General features: G+C 40.3%; 1 protein-coding gene across 1 annotated transcript in view; it reads right to left on the reverse strand.

Moving 5' to 3' along the window:
- grk3 (G protein-coupled receptor kinase 3) overlaps positions 1-22,316 on the reverse strand; it is a 244,025-nt gene extending 221,709 nt beyond the window's left edge. The window contains exons 1-2 of the mRNA XM_068005936.1: positions 21,741-22,316; positions 12,793-12,869 (exon numbers count right to left, since the gene is read on the reverse strand). Coding sequence (XP_067862037.1) covers positions 12,793-12,869; positions 21,741-21,853 — 190 coding nt within the window. The 5' untranslated portion in view covers positions 21,854-22,316. The remainder of the gene's footprint in view (positions 1-12,792; positions 12,870-21,740) is intronic.
- Between the last annotated feature and the right edge of the window lie 288 nt (positions 22,317-22,604).

The raw sequence follows: 22,604 nt of genomic DNA on the forward strand, positions 1-22,604 counted from the left end.
TTCAATGCAGTACTGAGGGAGTGCATGGCAAACTCACGATTGAACTTTCTAAACCCTGAAGTTGAAAACTCAGGTTAACACCTTTTGCCAAAGTCCCTCTCTCTCCTCCTTTAAGACATTCCTTAAACCCTACTTCTTTGACCAAGCATTTGGTCACCTGTCCTAATATCTGTTTCTTTGGCTCGGTGATTTTTTTTGTCTGAATACACTCCTGTGAAACTTCTTTAGATGTTTTACTATGTTAAAAGCGCTATATAAATGCAAGTAGTTGTTGTTGATCAAAACTAACAGGGATGGGATAGGTGCATACAATTTACATCTTCAAAATGTCCAGACATCCTACTTAAAAATGGACACTTTACAATCCTACAGGTAACAGCTGTTCCTGCATGCATAAAACTGAATGAACCCATTGGGTTAAAGACTGGCGAAATCACCCAGGAAAAGTGACCATCAGTGATTATTCTAGGTGAGTTGAAGAGTTGTCACTAAGACAGATTGTTTTATGTGTGAGTTGGAGGAGAGGGAGTGCAGCCCTCTGTTTCAGAGGCTTACTCATAAGACATTTTAACATTGGTGCCGGAGCTCCAGGAGGGCAATATGAATCAGAGAACCTCAAACTCTGAGCAATGCTCTCCTCTTTTTACTACACCCGTGTGTCATTGATATGTTTGAAGGCAAATAGAAAGAGGCCCATATTTTCCATGCCTCTAATGGATGCTCTCAGGAAACATTAAGAATTGGATCTCTGAGTTACTTATTTTTATATTACACTGTGACACAAACAGCGGGAGAAGCTGCTGCCTCCCACTAATGGCACACTATCAGTGTGAAAGTCACTTCAGTAGAGCTGCACTTACGATTGGTTTCAGCAGGATAGGAACTCATAGGTGCCAGAATAAATGCTTTAAAAAGGCTGACTTGTCACTACACAGATTAATACAATATCATATTCTGGGTGGTGTAGGAAGGAGGGACTGGAAAATTCAAACAGAGAATTCTAAAAATCCATACAACATTCAGATATTCAAAATCTATGTCACCTGACAGAACATGTTGAAAGATAGGTAACGCATTATAAGGAACAGAACACGTCTTGACACACTGTTTGCCCGTACAGCCTCATCTTCTATCATCATTTTGGACACAATACAAAAATGCTAATGATACGCTCCAACGGTCAATAGTCAGGCGTACAGCACTGCAACAGGCCTCTTTCCTCTCCGCAGGCCTCCCTTCCCCCACTACTTCCTGCTAGGCCCAGTACTTCCTGTATTCTCAGGTTACAGATTTTCTACAGAAACTCTGCCACACCCACCAGTGAGGAATTTTTAAAAATGTAAGAATATTTGAGGGTATTACTGGCTCCTAAGTGATAGCTGTGTCTGTAGCTATTATCCCTATTACCAACATTAGGTTTATAAATATACAACAGGATTCAGATGTACACAAAACACACTTATTTTGATAAAAATCTCAATTCCTCCTTCTGTTTCAAAGATTTCCCTTTATATATATTAAAGCAAAATCTCTATTTGCAAGTCAGCACGTATTAGAAACACATAACACTGTCTGGTAATGTGTGGATATTAGTGCATTATTGGGCCTGGCAAATAGTAAATGGTATCTATCTGTGAAGGGCAGTAGGCCAGGGCTGAATGGTGGAAATGTGAACATGGATAAATATTCTGTAGTTTTACTTGATTTATCTTTGGGTATTAAAGAATATTTAAGTAGAACGTTCAGGAAATTAAATGGGTCAGGTGGAGTCCACAATAAAGTAGATTGCTCAAGGTATGTGGAAGATGCAGACTTGATGGGCTGAATGGACTTTATTTGCTCCACGCTTTATGTTCTTATTCTAAACAAGTGAAATAAGTTTAATGAATGGTGAAAGTCGGCTCAGGAATTCAGCAAGAGTGGAAAACATCACACAGAAAGCCTATCCCATTCACTTAGGAAGGTCAAAATATCAAAAATAATGAGAAATAAAAATTATTCAATTCACACACTATAGAATACTCCAGGGCAGAAGAAACCTTGGTGATTGATTATAGAACTGGGTGAAACACAGTAGCAATGCTATTATATTTACAACTTATCCCATTGAATCCCACATAATAGCAACAATCCTAGGATAGTTCTTTAACCAGAATAATTTGTGACAAATCAATAATCCTATAGATTTGCAATTCATCCATTAGACTTCTGCAAGAATCACTAACAGCCCTACATATCTCCATTTATCTTATACAATCCATTAAAAGATAGTAGAAATCCTAAAGGGTTTACAACTCGTCCTATGGAACCATAGGCTCAAATCCAAAGTCCATATTGAACAAAATGATTTCAAAGTAGCTGTAATGCAAGATGTTCTGGCAAGTTCCCTGGTCTTGTCTCACTAGGTAACAATTAGCTATTGCAGTGAAGTCACTGCAAAATGTTATGCAGTCCCTTCCAGTGTAATCCAGTACAGATTTTCCTTACTGTCTGCCCAATGAAAATCTGACACCAGTACTGTCAAATTTAAATAGACTGCTATTGTGAAGGTGGGGAGAAGTCTGTGGTTAGTAATTAATGCACCACACAACTGCCCCTGTGAATCGTGAAGTAGAGGCCTCCAGGCCAGCTAGTTTCCTTTCTTATTTCAAGTGAGGCACCATTTGCACATATGTACAACATAACCCTGTTTCCTCCTCTAATCAACAGCCACCGTTCTATATGTTTAGTGCAGACGCATCTCTCTCATTCATCATACTCATCAAACACTCACTCCTGGTTAATGCACTGTGAGCGACAAGCAACAGCTGTCCTAAAATCACACTGCAGCGACGCTCCCCCCACCACCAGCAACTCAAAGCGACACTGTTGTTACCTAACTTCATTTGCAAACGCACTATGTATGGACAGTGATGAAACTGCACATCATTTTTAAAAGTATTTCTCAACAGTAAGATTCTTTTAGTTAAACTGAAGTCCTACTGCCTGCTCCAGTGGTTCAGGTGGATATTAAAGATTCCATGGAGCAGAGAGTTCTCCCGGTATCCTGGCCAACATTCCTCCTTCAACTAATAGCACCAAATATAAACAGATTAACTGTTCATTTATCTCATTACTGTTTGTGGAGCATTGCTGTTGCAAAATGGCTGTCACATTTGCCTACATAATAACAGTCTGTGTACTTCAAAATGATCCACTATATATTTAGCACTTCAAATTTTTCCTGAGACACAACATAAATCCAAGGCTGTTTTTCCTTTTGTTAACAAGTGTTTGAGAAAAGACTGCGCAGTAGCAAATAGTGTGTCTACTGCAGAGCAGCTTGTCCTGGAAGAGGGTAATAGCAGTTCAAGAAACTCTTAACATTTCAGTTCTTAAACACTACAACAACAACGACAACTTGCATTTATATAGCACCTTTAAAGTAGCAAAACATCCCAAGACGCTTCACAGGAGTGTTATCAAACAAAATTCGACACTGTGCCACATAAGGAGATATTAGATCAGGTGACCAAAAGCTTGGCCAAAGAGGTACGTTTTAAGGAGTGTCTTAAAGGAGAAGAGAGAGGTCAGAGGGATCTTGGTGTGCAAGTTCACAGATCCCTGAAGGCAGCGGAACAGGTAGATAAGGTGGTAAAGAAGGCATATGGGACACTTGCCTTTATTAGCCGAGGCATAGAATATAAGAGCAAGGAGGTTATGATGGAGCTGTATAAAACACTGGTTAGGCCACAGCTGGAGTACTGTGTGCAGGTCTGGTCGCCACACTACAGGAAGGATGTGATCGCTTTGGAGAGGGTGCAGAGGAGATTCACCAGGATGTTACCAGGGCTGGAGCGCTTCAACTATGAAGAGAGACTGGGAAGATTGGGTTTGTTTTCCTTGGAGCAGAGGAGGCTGAGGGGGGACATGATTGAGGTGTACAAAATTATGAGGGGCACAGATAGGATGGATACTAAGGAGCTTTTTCCCTTCGTTGAGGGTTCTATAACAAGGGGACATAGATTCAAGGTAAAAGGCGGGAGGTTTAGAGGGGATTTGAGAAAGAACTTTTTCACCCAGAGGGTGGTTGGAGTCTGGAACTCACTGCCTGAAAGGGTTGTGGAGGCAGGAACCCTCACAACATTCAAGAAGCATTTGGATGAGCACTTGAAATGCCATAGCATACAAGGCTACGGACCAAATGCTGGAATATGGGATTAGAGTAGACAGGGCTTGATGCACGGCGCGGACACGATGGGCCGAAGGGCCTCTATCCGTGCCGTAAAACTCTATGACTCTATGAGACGCAGAGAGGTTTAGGGAGGGAATTGCAGACCTCAGTCTTGAATATACTCAACGACTGAGCATCCTCAGCCCTCTGGGGTAGAGAATTCCAAAGATTCACAACCCGCTGAGTGAAGACATTTTTTCTCATCTTGGTCCTAAATAGCCAACCACTTATCTTCAGACAATGACCCCTGGTTCTAGATTCTCCAGCCAGGGGAAACAGACTCTTAGCATCTACCCTGTCAAGCCCTCGAAGAATTTTACATGTTTCAATGAGATCACCTCTCATTCTTCTAAACTCCAGAGAATATAGGCCCATGCTACTCAACCTCTAATCATAAGACAATCCTCTCATCCCAGGAATCAATCTAGTGAACCTTCGTTGCAATCTCTCTAAGGCAAGTATATCCTTCCTTAGGTAAGGAGACCAAAACTGTACATAGTACTCCAGGTGTGGTCTCATCAAAGCCCTGTATAAAATTGCAGCAAGACCTCCTTACTCTTATACTCCAACTCCCTTGCAATAAAGGCTAACATGCTATTTCCTAAATGCTTGCTGTACCTGCATGTTAACTTTCTGCAATTCACATACAAGGACACCCAAATCCTTCGCTACCAACATTTCTTAGTCTCTCACCTTTTAAAAAATATTCAGCTTTTCTATTGTAGGGCTGTAGGAGGTCACAGAAATAGGGAGGGGCAAGGCCATAGCAGGATTTGAAAACAAGGATGAGAATTTTAAAATCAAGGCATTGCCAGACTGGGAGCCAATGTAGGTCAGCGAGCACATGGGTGATGGGTGAACGGGACTTGGTGCGAGTTAGGATACGGGCAACAGAGTTTTGGATAAGCTCAAGTTTATGGAGGGTGGAAGATGGGAGGCCGGCCAGGAGAGCATTCAAATACTCAACTCTAGAGGTAACAAAGGCATGGATGAGGGTTGCAGCAACAGATGAGCTAAGGAAGGGGCGGAGACGGGCGAGATAACGGAGGTGGAAGTAGGCGGTCTTGGTGATGGAGCGGATATGGTCGGAAGCTCAACTCAGGGTCAAATAGGATGCCAATGTTACGAACGATCTGGTTCAACCTCAAACATTAGGGACAGGGAGGGAGTCGGTGGCTAGGGAACGGAGTTTGTGGCGGGGACCAAAGACAATGGCTTCGGTCTTCCCAATATTTAGTTGGAGGAAATTTCTGCTCATCCAGTACTGGATGCAGATCCTTGGGGGACTCCAGAGGTAAGGGTGCGGGAGCAGGAAGAGAAGCCATTGCAGGTGAATCTCTGGCTATGACTGGATAGGTAAGAATGGAACCTGGCGAAAGCAGTCCCACCCAGCTGAACGCGGAGGAGAGGCGTTGGACAAAAATGGTGTGGTCAACTGTGTCAAAAGGCTGCAGACAGGTCGAGAAAGATGAGGAGGAATAATTTACCATGGTCACAGACACATAGGATGTCATTTGTGACTTTGGTAAGGGCTGTTTCAGTACTGTGGCAGGGCCAGAAACCTGATTGGAGGGATTCAAACATGGAGTTATGGGAAAGATGGGCACAGATTTGGGAGGCGACAACATGATCAAGGACTTGGGAGAGGATAGGGAGGTTTTGAGATGGGGGCGGTAGTTTGCAAGAACAGAAGGGTCAAGGGTGGTTTTTTTTGAGGGGGGTGATGATTTGAAGGATAGGGGACAATACCTGAGGAGAGGGAACCGCTAACAAGATCAGCTGACACGGGGGCCAGGAAGGGAAGTTGGGTGGTCAGCAGTTTGGTGGGAATTGGGTCAAGGGAGCAGGAGGCGGGTCTCATGGACCAGATGAGCTCGGAGGGGATGAAGGATACGATATGATTTATATTACACAGCTATGGATAATATGTTGTACGTGTGGTGGTGAAATATAAAAAGGCTCATTTGTGCAGGTTGTTTTCCACATTATAGAAGAGGCACTGCACTCGGAAATGCAAATCTAGGTCTATTAAACAGTATTCCTACAGTCGCCACAGTGGTGGGAGGACAAAATGGCAACTGGAGGCTGAGCATCTCCTCCCATAGGGTGGACGATTAAAAAAAAAGATAAAATGGAAGGAGGTGTGTTATTGTGCATCTTCCAGCAACCGGTTCCAGAGTATCATTAGCAGGCATCTGGTTTTGCAGCCCCAGCAGCAGGTACCTGGCTCCACTGCCCCATTGGCAAATTAGCTGCCTGCCTACTGGTCCAGGAATCATCAGTGGGGCAGAGGCACCTCCATAGGGGTGATAAATAACTTTCAAACATAATTTTTAGAAAAACCATTAATTTCTACACAGAACTTAAGGAAGTACCACTTTATACAATATTTATTTGCAACTAAAGATCCAGGGCAGAAACAGCGTACGCCACAGGACACAATGGTTCCTGTCTTGTGGGGAAGGGCAAGAAAGTTGGAAGGCAGCAGGTCAGGGCTAGATAATGGAGACGTGAGAGTTGATGAATACTCTTTAGTTTTGTTTGATCACTTTGTGCAGAACTTTCCCTCAGGCGATTAAATTATGATAAACCGTACAACATATGTAAGAACAGGTTCCATTAACTTCATTGAAAATTAAATTCGTTAGGGATGTAAAACGGGCGGCTGATCCGATTATCAGCCGTTTTACACTATCGCCCAAAGTTAAAGTTACCCCCAGTCAGTTTTTATCCCACTTTGAATTTTGTTTCCAGTAGATTTTTTAGAAGTCTATTGAATACCATAAATTTGGGTGAATAACCCTACACGGCGAGCGACCTCCGCTGCATTACTGTCATCCCGTACGGCTTGAGGCTTTTCAGTGAGCAGTGCAAAAGGAATCAGACTCATTAGCAAGACACTTAAACCATGCAAGAGCTGCCTTGCATTTGCTAGAGGTGTTTTAAAACAGCTAATTCTGCATTCGTAACATTTTTATGGCTTTCATGTTCTGAAGCAGCCATAAGCCAGCTGCTCCAGTTCTCCTTTAAATGAATAAATCATTACTTGCATCATTTATTTAAGGTTGCAGATGGACATTAGATAAACAGGGCTACAGATGGAGAAAGTGCTGAATTACAAAGATAGAAATATCTGCTGCCACAGGAAGTGAAATCAGCCATTCTTAACCTTCCTCCATACTGTCTCCATTTTATTTTGAGTTTTACTGATATACATCAGAAAATTATCTTACTTGTAACTCTGTCATGTATCAACCTATACAGCTTTTACTGTACAATAGACTAACACAACTTACTGCATATTAATCAGTCTATCCAGCTCCCCAGGTAATGTTCAGTCTGTACAGCTCCCTGTTCGATCTATACAACTGGCCCATGTAATGCATTATTCAATCCATAGAACTCTGAGTTACATACTGCACAATGCATACAGCTCTTTAAACACCGTTCAGTCCATATAACTTCCCATGTAACGCATGGTTCAGCTCATCCAAGTCCCCGTGTACGACACTGTGCAGTTGTTCAGCTCCTTGTGAAAAGATACCCCTCTGCAATTCACTGTTTAGTCCACACAGCTCCTTGTGTAACACAGTTCAGACTATATGCTCACCCCCCACCACCACCACCATAATAGCTCCTTCTGTGGAGCCTGCTATTGAGTCAGCACAGCTCCCTGTGTTGTTGCTGGATGGCCTTCCATTATTTGTACATGTAATGCTGACAAGATTAAAGATGCTGATGTAGTTTTGAGAGAGTTTGCTGGGTCAATTCAGTGACTAGCACAGCCAGCTACAGCATCTCACACATGAAACTCCACCAACAGGTTTGGGAAACCAGCCATTTGTAGGGGTGGATGTTTTTCACAGGTAGCCTGGATTCCATGGAATTGGAAAGGCCCCACAAAATTCATTTTTAAAAACCATTATAAATCAGAAGCTGACTGCTACACTCATCAGCAGTGCAGACACCTGAATCCTTAGTAACAGCATGCATACCCATCATGTCAGAAGCACAATTCTATATGTGCATGCATACTCACATACTACACGACTTTTGGGTTTCATAATTTTAGGCAGCAAAATTGAAATTAGATTGTTGCAGTTGTCAGATGTTGAAATTGCCCGCCAACACCTTTTTAAATAAATCCTAAACACTGCTTATTGCTGTTATCAACCTTCAAGTCTTACTTCAGATCTGTGATCTGCATCTGTGTTCTGTGGGTGCTGAAAACTTGTTTTTCAAACAGGTTCATCAATTTCTTCTAAATTTCTATTAAGCTGTACTGTTATCCTCACCTCCCCAATAATGTCCACTTTGAACATGGACAGTGTTAAGCTCATACAGGAATTAGATCCCTTGTCTAGCTTTGATTTATGTTTTTATTAAGCCCACGCATAACTTGCAAAATTTGTCTTTTCTAGCAGCAGCAGAATCGCTGTCCATTGCAGCAGAATCTTATCCAAGCACTTAACAGAAAAATGTGAGCTTGGCATTTTCATTTTAAATCAAAAAGTAAAGGCTAACACAATTACTCTTACACAAGATAGGACCAAAAGAATGACACTGCCTCTTTAAAAGTGTGCATCAGGAAACTGATTATGTACTAACATTTATGAATATAAAGAGAGAAAATTAATTTTAAAATGAAGCCAAGACAGCTGCTGAACTTTTTCAGGAAGATACTGTAGTGCTGGTGTACAGTATTGACTGTACTGGATTTAACAAAATGGCTTTAAATGCACAGAAACACAAGCAACGTCTCCCTATGTGTATCCACCACACACTGAACATTCTAACTCAGATAGTATGACAATACTGAGGGGGCTTTAATGGTACTCTGGATTGTGCAAAGAAAGGACAGTTAGTTAAGTTAGTTCCATCAACAGCTGCATTAATTGCAAAATGTTGTTCACTCTGTGGACTATCAATGCTCCCCAGCATCTCTGAGGCAAGCTAAAGGGCTACCTGCTTTATTTGCATGCCTGAACAGTACTGCACTGTTCTGTGCACCAATTTCTGATACATTTTCATTAAAAATTAACAAGCAACATCAGATAAATTGTAATGACCAAAACATTGCACAACGTGACATAGGAGAGTGAAACATGATTCGAAACTTGAAACAATTATTTAGTAACCTGACTTAGGACTGTAAAATAGGGCAGAAGAAATACTAAGTAATTAGGAAAATCAACATTTCTGTTCAATGAATTGCAAAGGAAGTCTAACGATTATGAATCTTGCAACTGCCCAGATTGCAGTCGCCATTTCTGCTAGAAATACAATGCAAAATAGTAAGTGCTCAATTTAGCAAATATATATGAATTATTACACTATGCATCTCAGCAAAAATCTCGTTGTTAAACTTTAAACATTTCCACTGAATCACTTCTTGCTATTACATAGAGGCTAGTCTTTCTTCCTCTAGATTTTCCTTTCCTGTTTGTCGCATTACTGCTTACAGTAAAGCTCTGCAAATTGCTATCTCATTAGTGATTTCCAACAGCAACATTGCCATTTACTCCATTCTGCAGATTTCTTCTTAGAGACAATGGACGGTGGGGAGCCTGTGGAACTGCATCAGCTGCATTATTTATCGAGGCCCTCGTTCACAGGTGCAATAGGAGAGGAGGGGGCTGTGGATCTAAAATCAGCAAAACTTGTTTATCAGGGCTCGCTTTACAGAGATTTCTTTTTTTAGATCCACCGAGTTACGTGTTTAACAAGCTGCTCAAGACCATATCTACACACAATCTACAATTCCTATACGACTTTTGTTTATCCTTAAAAATTTCTAGAATTTCTAATATACATATTCAGTGTAGATAATAGTAAAGTTAACTTCAAATTAGGACGTGTATGATCCAACCACAGAAAATGTCATTGCAACAAACCCTTCCAATTCACTTCCATTGTACAGAATTCCAAAAGATTAAACAAACCGCTTCCCATTTACTCCATTTATATAAAATTTGAGTCACTCAACAACAAATTTCATTTATACAGTGCCTTTAATGTAGAAAAATGCCCGAAGCCGCTCCACAGAGGCATAACCAAAACAAATGGACACCGAGCCAAAGAAGGAGATATTAGGAAGAGTCACCAAAAATTTAGTCAAAGGGGTGGGTTTTAAAGGAGGAGAGAGTGGTGGAGAGACAGAGGGGATTTAGGGAGAGAATTCTATAGTGTGGGGCCTAGGCTGTTAAAGATACGGCCACCAACAGGGAGGGTGAAATGCACTAGAGGCCAAAGTCAGAGGAAGAGAGAGTTTGAGGGTTGTATAAAATTCTAAAGGACTAAACCCCTTTCACATTCACTTCCTTTATTTAAAATTCCAACAGATCAAACCACTTCTCATTCAATACAAAATTCCAAAGGAACAATTTCCTTGACAAATGCTCGCACTGTATAGAATTGCAATGGACCAGTCCCCTTCCCATTGGTATTGTCTAAAATTCCAATGCATATGAGCAGTTTCCTAAATTTTGGAGAAGTACGACGAAGCAACTTTTCCAGACAGGTTTTGATATGAAGATCAGGGATATTAAACTGTCCAAAAACACATTTTCAGCCCTTCCATCACATTTCGTTCTCTAATCTAGCTGTTTGATCTGTAACCCCTGAAATGCCCGATAATATTAAACACAAACTCAAGGTCCATGCCTCTACACTCTCCAGAATTATAGAGATTTTCACTATATAGAACTGAACCCTTGCAGAATTGAAAAATAATAATATATTGGGATATTTCTGAGAAATTGTATCTTTAAATGCACCTTTATCCAAACAATAGTCTTCGAAAGGCTAAATTCTGGTGAACACAAGAATTCCAGAACAATAGATATGTGGGTTGGAATCCCAGATTAATGGTATGTCAACCAACAGCTTTAAAAGAAAAACTGGATGAATGTCTGGTTAGTAACAGGATTGAGGATCCATCTCTGTGGTTTCTTGACTGCTAAGTCTTTGGAAATGGCATATCAAAGAAGGTCTAGAATGTATATTGTAGGATTTAAGATTAGATAGGTGTTCTGTAGTATTACTTAATTTGCTTTTGAGAGAGAATAAATTTTACAGAGCGTTTTGTCAGACATATGGGTTTGGTAAAGTTGATAATAGACCAGGTTTTATATCAAGGCCGAATGGCTTTTTCCTGTTCCATTCTTGTGTTTGTTCTTAACAACTGAGGCACAGAATAAACTACCTATGTGCCCTACTGGAAGAACAGTTTGGAGAATAATCAATGCTTTCTAATATTAGTGATTCCAGATCTATTGTTGGCTTTTGATGCTCTAAGCAGTGCTCTCTGACAAGAGGACATTGAGATTTGAGATGGAACATTTGAGTCTCCATGAAACGTTTTCCAGTAAAAATCAACTGAGTAAGCAGTAAAACATTCTGTGCGTCACAGTAGTTGAGTTCATAGCGTCTCAATAATCATCCATAGCCCTGGATATGTCAAAGCCGTTATTTTGTTAATTTTTGAGTATAGAATTTAGTCATTTATCGTAATTGTGCAGGATAGAGATGGCCTTTGGTAGGACATTGGTGACATTCAGCAGGGAAGCAGCAATGTATGGGAGTGAGTCAGTATTGGCATCAGAAATGGAAGCTGCAGGACTGATCCAGGTCTCGAAGTTAGCTGCCAGGCTCAGCACACTAGCAGGCTGAGCACAGACCCACCAGTCTAGGGACGAGAAACCAGCAGGCTGGAAGTAACAAACTAGCATTCCGGAGGCAACAAAGCAGCAGCCTTGGGTGAGTAGGTCAGTAAACATGGGAACACCACTGAAGATACTTCAGATTGGTCCAATTAGGACCATTTCTTTCTCCCACTATTTTGCCATTTTAACCATGCTGGTGCGCCTATTCATTAAATTTACTTGTCAGGGCTCCAGCGCATTGGTCAATAAACAGCCTTTTCAAAATGCTCTTTATTCTCACCCTGTTTGACAATACTCAATGTTAAAATGTGACAGAATATCCTTATTCAGATATGTGGCAATTAAAAACAATTGGTGCTCACATGTTGGTTTAAGTTAGCAAGCCCCTAAGACATTAATTAAGGCCAGAAAGGTCCCTGATTCAATTCTTAGGCTATCCTGATCCAGCTGAAAATGGTCAGGGAAAACTACAATTGGCCTCAGTGCTCCCATGCTAGTGGTGAGGGGGGAAATAAACAAGTGTTTCTATGCCCAATTATCTAGTGACTCCTGTTAGAAAGTTTGCATGTGTGGGTTAGGCTCCACTGTACTGCTCTGCATGGTTGAAACCTTCAAAAAAAAATCATTCTAAGCTATGCATAAAGAATGATTATTGGGGTGAGGTGCCAGTGCACGCAGAGCCATCCCCCAGCAAAAGTCGCAACTTCAGGAGAGAAGTTTCGAAAAAGGTTAAGAAAAATTATCGAGAGAAACAAAATGTGTGATCTGTAAAATGCATTCAAAGGGTTGAACTTTACACCTCCTTTGATAACATGTCTAATATTTGTATGACACTATTAAAAACAGAACTCAGAAATTCAACCCCCTGCAGTATATACCGATTATTATTGAAACATGTGCAATTTTTTCACTCACCTATTTTCTGGTTGAAGATCTTTTCAAAGGTCAGTTCATCTCTTTCCTCCAGGTATTTCTGCATAACACTGCGTATGCTGAAAATTAGGAAAAAAGAAAAAATATAAATCTCCCAATTTTTCCATTAAAGAGTAACATGTTAACGCCCAACAAACTACATGAATTCTCACACTTTCTACTACTGACTGCGACATATGATTTTCTTTAATTAGCTTCCGAAAGACAAATAAGTAACAAATTATGGTTGATTGGGGGAGGGAGAATGCTGCACAGTTTTGCTTTCAATAATACAGTAATTGTCCTAAAATATGGTACCTCCTTTTTAAAAAAAATTGGAGATATTTATTTTTCATTCTTTTTACTTTTCTATGGTTGCCCCCATGCCACAAGCCCTCACCAACCAAGGGGGCAGTCTTAGTCAATGCTGATCTCAGTATTTGGCCACTTAAGAGGTACACCAGCTCCTGCCCCTCCTCTTGGGAATTGCTTGTCCCCCCCCCCCTGTAATGACTCCTCTTCTGATTTTATTCTCTCCTAGCAAACAATGACACCCCCCACCCCACCGCCCCCATTAACCATTATCCTTGGGTTGATTTTATCCTCTTTCCCTGCGGGTAACACCTGATCCCTCCAGCTATCAGAATAGTGCGGCTGAGGTCCTGGCATTGGAAAGCACAACTGCATACAGCTCCAATCTCATTACTCAATGTGTAATCGTATCCTTCTTAATTGGACACATTTAGAGGGCATGGCCTGGACCACCAAATGTACCAATTATTTGTGTAAAGTTCTGGCCATCAAATTCATTTTCACCACTTATTTACAGATTAAATATCGTTTAGTCATCTGATTTAACCAGCTGCAATCGAATCCTCCACTGACTGGACAGCAATAGAGCACTGCACTAAGATAAAAATCCACCAAGGATTAAAGTCCTTCAGTTTTCTGATATTCGTTATTGATTATAGGGCCAAAAATGCTGGGCTTTTTTACTGTATTGATATCAATAAGCTATAGGAGAAATCTTACTTATGCCAATGCACTTTCATGTTGTATGATATGCTATTGTTAGTTCATCATGTCAAATTGCTCGCACCACAACCACCAGCACTGACCGATCTGTAACCACCAGGACTTTACTCTAGTGTTAAGCTGCTTTTATATTAAGGTTGGTGACGCAGCAGTACCACCGGCTACCAATGTAAGGGTCTCATGCAGCCAACGACAACATCAAAGTAAAATCCCTCCATGGCCTTGCTATCCTCTGTCTCTGCAACTTCCTTCAGCATTATATTCTTACCCACAACTTTCGTTCTGCTGACTGGTCTTTTTAGTTTCCCCCCTCGCTTTGCCCCATCACTGATGGCAGAGCCTTCAGCCACCTGTGGCATACTCTCTGGAAATCCCTTTCTTAACCCCTCTGCTTCTTAACTTCTCTGTCCACTTCAAGAACCTTTTCAAAACTCATCTTTTTGACCTTTCAGTCATCTCTCCTTACTTCAATATGGATAAGTGTGAGGTGGTGCATTTTGGTAGGAAGAATAAGGAGGCCACATATTGCTTTGATAATAAGAGTCTAAATGGGGTAGAGGAGCAGAGGGATCTCGGGATACAGGTATACAAATCACTAAAAGTAGCGACGCAGGTTATAAGGCCATAAAAAAGGCAAACAAACATTGGGGTTCAATTCTAGAGGGATAGAATTGAAAAGAGAAGTTATGCTAAACTTATATAGAACCACGCTTGGAGTACTGTGCTCAGTTCTGGTCTCCATATTATAAAAAGGATATAGAGGCATTGGAGAAGGTGCAGAAAAGATTCACAAGGATGATACCAGAACTGAGAGGATATGTTTATCAGGAAAGACTAAACAGGCTGGGGCTCTTTTCTCTAGAAAAAAGAAGTTTGAGGGGATGACCTGATAAAGGTCTTTAAGATAATGAAAAGGGTTTTATAGGGTAAACAGAGTAAATGTTTCCACTTGTGGGGGAATCCAAAAGATAGTCACTAATAAATCCAATAGGGAATTCTGGGAAAACTTATTTACCTAAAGAGCGATAAGAATGTGGAACGCACTACCACAAGAAACAGTTGAGGCAACTAGCATAGATGCATTTAAGAGGAAGCTAGATAAGCACACAAAGAAGAAAGGAATAGAAGAGTATGCTGATAGGGGTAGATAAAGTAGGGAGGGAAGAGGCTCGTGTAGAGCATAAACGCTAGAATAGACCAGTTAGGCCGAATGACCTGTTTCTATGCTGTAGACTCAATGTAACTCCATGTAACTCTCGCACCGTGGCTCGCCATCTGCTTCTTTATTTCTTTTACCTATTTTGTCTTTCTCCTCCCTATTTTCTACATTAACAGAGCAATATAAATCAAGTTGCTGCTTGTTTTACATGAGTGAGAATTCTGCCAATCTTCAAAAAAATGTTTCAACTTGTCATGAAATTTGCACGTTGGTTGAAGGGGCAAGTCCCACAATTTTCTCAGAATCGCTCCCTCCCCTTTGGTTATGTAGTAGACAAGAAAGCTGCAATGGCCCAGCAGCCTAGCATGTTGTTGTGCAAACACGGTGCACTATGGTGTGCCAGTTAGTTGGGTCTACATCGACAGTTCCTGATCGCATCCCTTTCGGAAGATAAGAGGCAGCAAGCCGCTTCCCCCGGGATACAAAGGATCAAACCCGTCCCCTAGCAGGTTCCTAATGGGCACACACACACAGCATCATTGGCATAACCCTGTGAACAGATCACTTGCTCACTGTGCCATTCCTTGTGTGCCATGGCAGTGCATAACTCAAGGTGAATAAGTCACTGAGCCCTGATGGCATACACCCGAGGTTATTGAAAGAGGTCAGAGAGGAGATGGCAGAGGCTTTGCCCACAATTTTTCATTCCTTAAATATGCAAATTGTGCCACTGGACTGGAGAGTAGCCAATGCACACCTTTGTTCAAAAAGGGAGGGAAGGATAAACTGGGTAACCATAGACCAGTTAGTCTAATGTCAGTTAGGGGCAAACTCTCAGAATCCATAATTCAAGATAAAATTAGTGAGCATTTAGATATTCAAGGGTTAGTCAAGGGCAGCCAGCACGGACTTTTTAAGGCAAGCCATGTTTGAAAAATTTAATAGAGTTTTTTGAAGAAGTAGCTAATTTAATATATAAAGTGAATGCAGCAAGTGTAGTGTACACGGTGTTCAGCAAGGTATCTTTCAATAGGTTTGTTTAAAAAAAAAATCAGTCATACGGTACAAGAAGTGTAGCCACGTGGATAGAAATCAAAGAGTTAATGTAAATAGGTATTGCTTGGATTGGAGAAGGGTTGGAAGTGGTGTACCCCTGGGGTCAGTGATGGACTTGTTTTTGTTATTGGTATATAAAGATGATTTGGACCTGAGCATAAGAGGCACAATCTTAAAATTTGTTGAAAACACAAAAGTAGAGGGTTTGGCAAACAGCGAGGAGAAATGTAAAAGTCTTCAGGAAAACATAGGCAAGTTAGTGGAATGGGCAGACAGATGGCAGATGCAAATTAATGAGGATAAGTGTGAGCTAATACCTGGGACGATAAAACAATGAACAGGAGTAAACGTTCAATGCAAAGATACTGAAGGATGTGGATTAATAGAGACCTAAGGATGCAAATACATAATTCTCTGGACGTGCGAGTGCAAGGAGAAAAAGCTATAGAAAAACAAAACAACAGTATATTGGGTTTAATAAATAACAGCATAAAATATAAGAGTTTTAAAAAATTATAAATTTGTACAAAACATTGGTTAGGCTCTAGTTAAAATAATGTATACAGTTTTAGACGCCCCGTTATAGAAGGGTCATTAAAGCCATAAACAGCAAACAGCATAGGTTCACCAGGAGGAGGCCGGGGTGAGAAACTATAATTAGGAAAAGGGATTTGAAATAGCGGGATTGTTTCCACAGGTGCAAAGAAGGTTAAAAGGAGATTTAATAGAGGTTTTTAAAAACATTATGAAGGACTTTGATAGAGCGAACAGAGAAGGAATATTTCCTGTGGCCAGGGAGACAAGGTGCCATCAATTTAAAATTGTCAGTAAGAGAGTGAGAGGTTAATAGAAATTCCTACGCAGAGATATGTTGGAGTATGCAATGCTTTGCTGCAGGGAATGCTTAAGGCAGAGACTATTGCACAGAAAATTGCATAAATGTTTGTAGCAGAGGAAAATATAGGGCTATGAGAAGAGAGAATAGTGGAATTAGTTTTTGATTGCTCCACCAAAGAGCCAGCACAGTCACTCTCGGTCGAATGGCCTCTTTCTGTGCTGTAAACTTCTGTGGCTCTATATGTGGGAAAGGAGGGCCACAAAGCTGGAACCAAATTTTTCCCTCACTACATCTATTACAAAGGTATTGATATTTCCTTACTGGTGGGTTCCTGTCATTGTAGAACCACAATCTAGGGGTGTAGGACAGACAACAATGGCACAAGTGGACAAACCACTTATCGACATCTGCTACAAAAAAAATTCACAAAAGGAATTGCAGGGAAAGATATTCTATCAAGATGACTTTTACATCTCCCAAGCTGAAGGTTGATAGGAAATCATTTTGAAAACAAGAGAGAAGCCCATTTTGCCATTAAATGCACAATTAACTCTCTGTGGGAGGCTGTAGCAGTTTTGCACCATCATAGGCTTCACCCTGCATTCTGCTGGCTCTGCGGGAATTTTCAAAATCCCTGTAGAAGGCAATTCAAAGCTATAAAAACAGATCAGACTTGATATTTATGGTAGTCAGTCCTGCTTCTTTTTTTAAAAAATTGAATTATTTAAGAAAATTGGTGGTTGTAGCCAAAATTGCTGTGTTGTTTCAGGGGTCCCAACGGTGTGGTAAGTCTATGGTGAGCAAAGATGTGAGAGGCATGTCCCACTGGGGCAGAAAAATGGATTCTCTACAATGTTCTTGTCCACCTCCTGAATAGAATAGAATTGCACTTGTATAAACTGTGAAGATGACAGCTTAATATGGCAGATTTTGTTCTCTGCCCTTTTTAAAAAAAGTTCCCCTTTCTCAGCAATTTTCTCTCCTCTCCCTTTCCACGACTGCTGATTGTCCTCCAAGTTATTTACATCTGAGTGTCATCAGTAACTGCTTGACTATGGGTGCAGTGTGTGTGTCATCACAGCCAAGCAAAATTTTGTCTCCATCACATGACCCATAAACTTTTCCCCCTCCCTAACTCAGGGGCACTGAGGTCTGTTTTTGCATCCGTAACACTGACCAGCCAAGTGCCCAACAGCTGGGGAACAGGCCATGGCATTGGGAAAGCTAGAGGAAGCAAAAAATTCATTATTTTAAAGGAGCAAATAATAATAGTAATTAAAGGGATGTTCCAGAAACCCGAGATATTGTTGTAATGTATTTGCAGGCATGGCGTGGATAAATACATTTCTGCATGAGGCTTCAATGAAGAATAATTCCTATCTAAATGCAGAACTGGGCAAATTTTAACAATTTTTTAAATATTTGATTTCAGATTTATATATATATCATCCGTATATATATATATATATATAAAAAAAATATATATATATATATATATATATATACACACGGATGATATATATATATAAATCTGAAATCAAATATTTAAAAAATTGTTAAAATTTGCCCAGTTCTGCATTTCCCAATGCCATGGCCTGTTCCCCAGCTGTTGGGCACTTGGCTGGTCAGTGTTACGGATGCAAAAACAGACCTCAGTGCCCCTGAGTTAGGGAGGGGGAAAAGTTTATGGGTCATGTGATGGAGACAAAATTTTGCTTGGCTGTGATGACACACACACTGCCCCCATAGTCAAGCAGTTACTGATGACACTCAGATGTAAATAACTTGGAGGACAATCAGCAGTTGTGGAAAGGGAGAGGAGAGAAAATTGCTGAGAAAGGGGAACTTTTTATATATATATAAAATATAATATATATATAAAATATATATATTATTTTTTAGTGAAATATTGTGCTCATCAATGCCAGGGTTGACCGTACTGGCCGATGAAACAGCCATGTACACTCAGTGTTAGCATCAAGCATTCCCAGGTCAAGTACAGCACATTCAAATGAAAAATAAAGCTGCCTCTGCCATGGGGTAGATCCAGAGTAAAAATCCCTCTGCAATTCTCCATCAGGCACTCCGAGTTCAGGTACCTAAAGGCAGAATAATGCTCCACCTAAGCTGCCTTCTTCAATGACTGAGAGATCAGGAAAACACAAGTTAGATGAAGAGTAAAACTTCCTGTGTTCCATCCCATCAATATTCCCAGTTCCAACTATAAATGAAAACCCTGAATCACCATTTCATACATCAGTCATTCTTGTGAGCTCTCTGACGCCCCTTTAATACTGACAGTGTTCCAATTCAGCAGCCAGCTGTTTACACTAAATCTGGCTCTCATTCCAGCGGCAGAATCATAGACCCATGAAAAACTGAATACATTAACTTGTGCTGGGGTGCAGTACCATGAACACCGGCAGCCAGTTGGTGCCTCGCCTAAGCTATTTGTGAGCTTAGACAGGGTCAATATGCTATTCAATCATGGAGGGCATCATTGACCCCACACACTTTCCAGCAGCGACCACCGGGTAATCAAGAAGTAGGAACCTTGGCTGATTTTCCGCGTCCCTAATCACAAGGCGCTGAGATCGACTATAACACCCCAAATTATATCAGCTAACTCCACACAGGTACTAAACCTTGGACATTCTGATCTATACTGCTTCCTGCTACACTGGCGGTGCTCTCTCTCACTGGACCAAAGGGGAACTTCCAAGCTGACTTTAAACCCAGCCCAACAACTGCCAAAGAATAAGTATTGCAAACTATCACAGCAAGGGGAGAATGATGCATTCAGACTCCTCTTTCATTAGCGAGAGAGCTCTTCGAAACTCACTCCCGCAGCGCTTGTGAATTAAGGGCCTTTCATGCTTGTGAAAGCACAATGGTAATTTAGTCATTCAAATTATATTATAAACAGGGGTTCACTCCTGGAATCTACATTTGCTTAACTCCTAGTTTAGTAATATTCAACATTATACGATTTTATCCCTCCCCCCAGACTATCATTTTAGTAAAAAAAAAATCTAATGATTGAAAGAAATGTTTTTTCAAAAAAACCTGAAAAAGCCTTTCACTCGCAGGCTCAAAATATGGATTAGAGAGAATACTTCTATAACCATCACCAATGATGCATAATAGATTATGTCATCCAGACAACCTCATATTTACTTTGATACACGCATTTAAAGCCTTTTTATAAAAAACCCTTTTAAAATTGATATTTCTTTTTTTTTAAATTGCAACAGCCAAATTCCCCCTCTGGAAATCGGCTAACTCGTTTTGTTTCCTGTGAGTGCATTATATCCAGAACAAAAATTGCAAGGCTGGTCAATTGAATTGAAAATTTGATCAAAACTGACAAGTGGGTCGCTGGAAAAAAAATGACATAACTTTAATTTTTATTAAGTCCTGCAGCAGACATTACATGTAACAGATATACATAATCTGTGTATAGTTTCATATATATATTTTGTACACACATACACACAATCATATACAGAACATTATATTTACAACAAAGTAGCTTTGTTCTTTAAGTGTAGTAGAGAACAATTATCAGCAATTTAGGCAAATTTGGTATCAGTTTACCTCCTCTTTCTCAAACATTTAGTCTTTAAGGGCAGATTGAATTACAGACCTGAATGTAACATGCATACAGTATGTAACAATCCGAACACTATAAACATTCAGCAAACACAAACTCACACACACATGCACTGTATTTACACTTCTTTATTTCATTTCCCGGTTCATTTCATTTCCCAATGTCCTTGCTTTAATTTGAATTTCCAAATTATTATTGTTCACAGTTAAGAAGCAACGGATCCACAAACTCTCTCTCATAACACACAATGCACGCTCTGCTCCGTGCTTGTGTTTGTTCAAATCAGACAGGAAGGAACCATAAAACCTACACAATCTCCTTACTCCTAGTCTGAATGGCCTATTTTCAAAAATTAAAAATTTATATAGCACCTTTTCCTCCATAAATGGATTTTGCTGCATATTATATACCAAATTTAGTATCCGATTTTACATGATATTGTGTTCACATTTAATCTCACTTTACATAAGCTTTTTAAAAGAAAATATTTTACACGATTCAGACACATTGCATGAACACCTAATCTTAAATTTTGATTAGTGCTATTTTTAGGAAAAAAAGAAAACCATTTTCTCCAATTTAATTTCTTTGTGAAGCTGTTTTTCATTTTGACCTGGGCATTTTAATTCAAATTATTGCTGATCAGATGAAACAAATTCTCAGATATAATTCTTACTGGGGATGTGTTAATGCAAACGATGGACAGAAGACTCACGTGATAGCTAGACAGGAACAAAATAAATAATTCCAACCTATATCTTTTTGGATTTGCACACCTTTTTTGCATTGGCAATATATTTGTTGATTGAAAAATATGTATGACCCTGTTGGCATGATGCTGTTTTAAATATAAAGAATCACTTCACCTACGTTATTCTTTTAAATTGATTTTAATTAAATATTTTAAAATTTAAAAAAAATAAATAAAGCAAATTTGTGATTCACTCAAATTGGGATATTAACGGTGGGGATGCAGAGAATGTCTCGTATCTAACTGTCGATTCAGTCCCTTTGGATATGCACCGAGGTTAGGCGCGTTTGATCTCTTTAGCTTCTGTTAATAACGTATTTAGGTTTTAATATTTTATTGTTGTTAAGAATTCTTGCAATAAATGACAGCTGCTGCTGCTGTGTTTTGATGGTAATTCGGAGGTGCTACGCTTGACATGACAAACGGGCTGTATCTTTTAAATTCAGATTTGAAGACATTTTCTCCTCAGGATTCATTCTTTCTTTTTTGCATTTCTTACCTGGGCTCTGGAAGTACAATTTTCTTGCTAGCTCTGGCGGCTGGAGTCGATTTGCTTTTCTCCATCGCCATTAAATAGCTCACATCAGCCAGCACAGCCTCTAAGTCCGCCATCTTGGTGGAAGAGAGAGAGACAGAGGCAAGGGAGGCTCTCAGAGAAGGGCAACAGCGGAGAGACACGGGCACCCACAATCAGCCAGGGACAGGCACAAGGCAGGGAGGGGAACACTGCAACCTCCCCGGGGAGGGAAACAAGAAGCCCTGCTTTACAGAGAGGAAAAATCAAGAGCTTCTTCAAGGAGCTAACAGCCAGAAACTCTGCCCAACTGTATCATCTGGGAACCAGCCAGGCTTCAGTCCTCATTCCTGGAATAGGAAACCTCCAGGATGGCTTTTAAGAGAAGGTCCTTTTTCTTAGATCTTCTCTGCTCCAAAAGTCTTTATTTTGTCCCCTTTTTCTTGGTGCAGACTGATGCTCTCTGTTGTACAGTGGCCATGAGCAGAGACTGAAGCTTTCCACTTCCTCCTGGTGTCAAGAAAGGATCTCTCTGAAAACGTGGAACTGGAGTTCTTTTATTTTTTTTAATCAGAGGCTTGCAGGATCAGGGTCACTCGCTGACTGAGGCTTCTTCTACAGTAAATACAGGAATTTGAGAACAGCTATATGGCTTTATCTTTAGAGAACAAAAAATACACTTTAGAAAAGAGAAACAAAAAATTGGCTCTTTGTGCTTCACTTGCTTTGCCACTGAAGCAGACTGGAGGAGCTTGTGAAGCCTGTTTCAGATTTAAAATGGTACATTGAGGTTGGTGTCAGGAAGAGCGACATTATCAAGGTTTTGTCAGATTTAATTATAACTGATAG

Source organism: Heptranchias perlo, chromosome 25 (genome assembly GCF_035084215.1).
Source record: "Heptranchias perlo isolate sHepPer1 chromosome 25, sHepPer1.hap1, whole genome shotgun sequence".
Lineage (NCBI taxonomy): Eukaryota > Metazoa > Chordata > Chondrichthyes > Hexanchiformes > Hexanchidae > Heptranchias > Heptranchias perlo.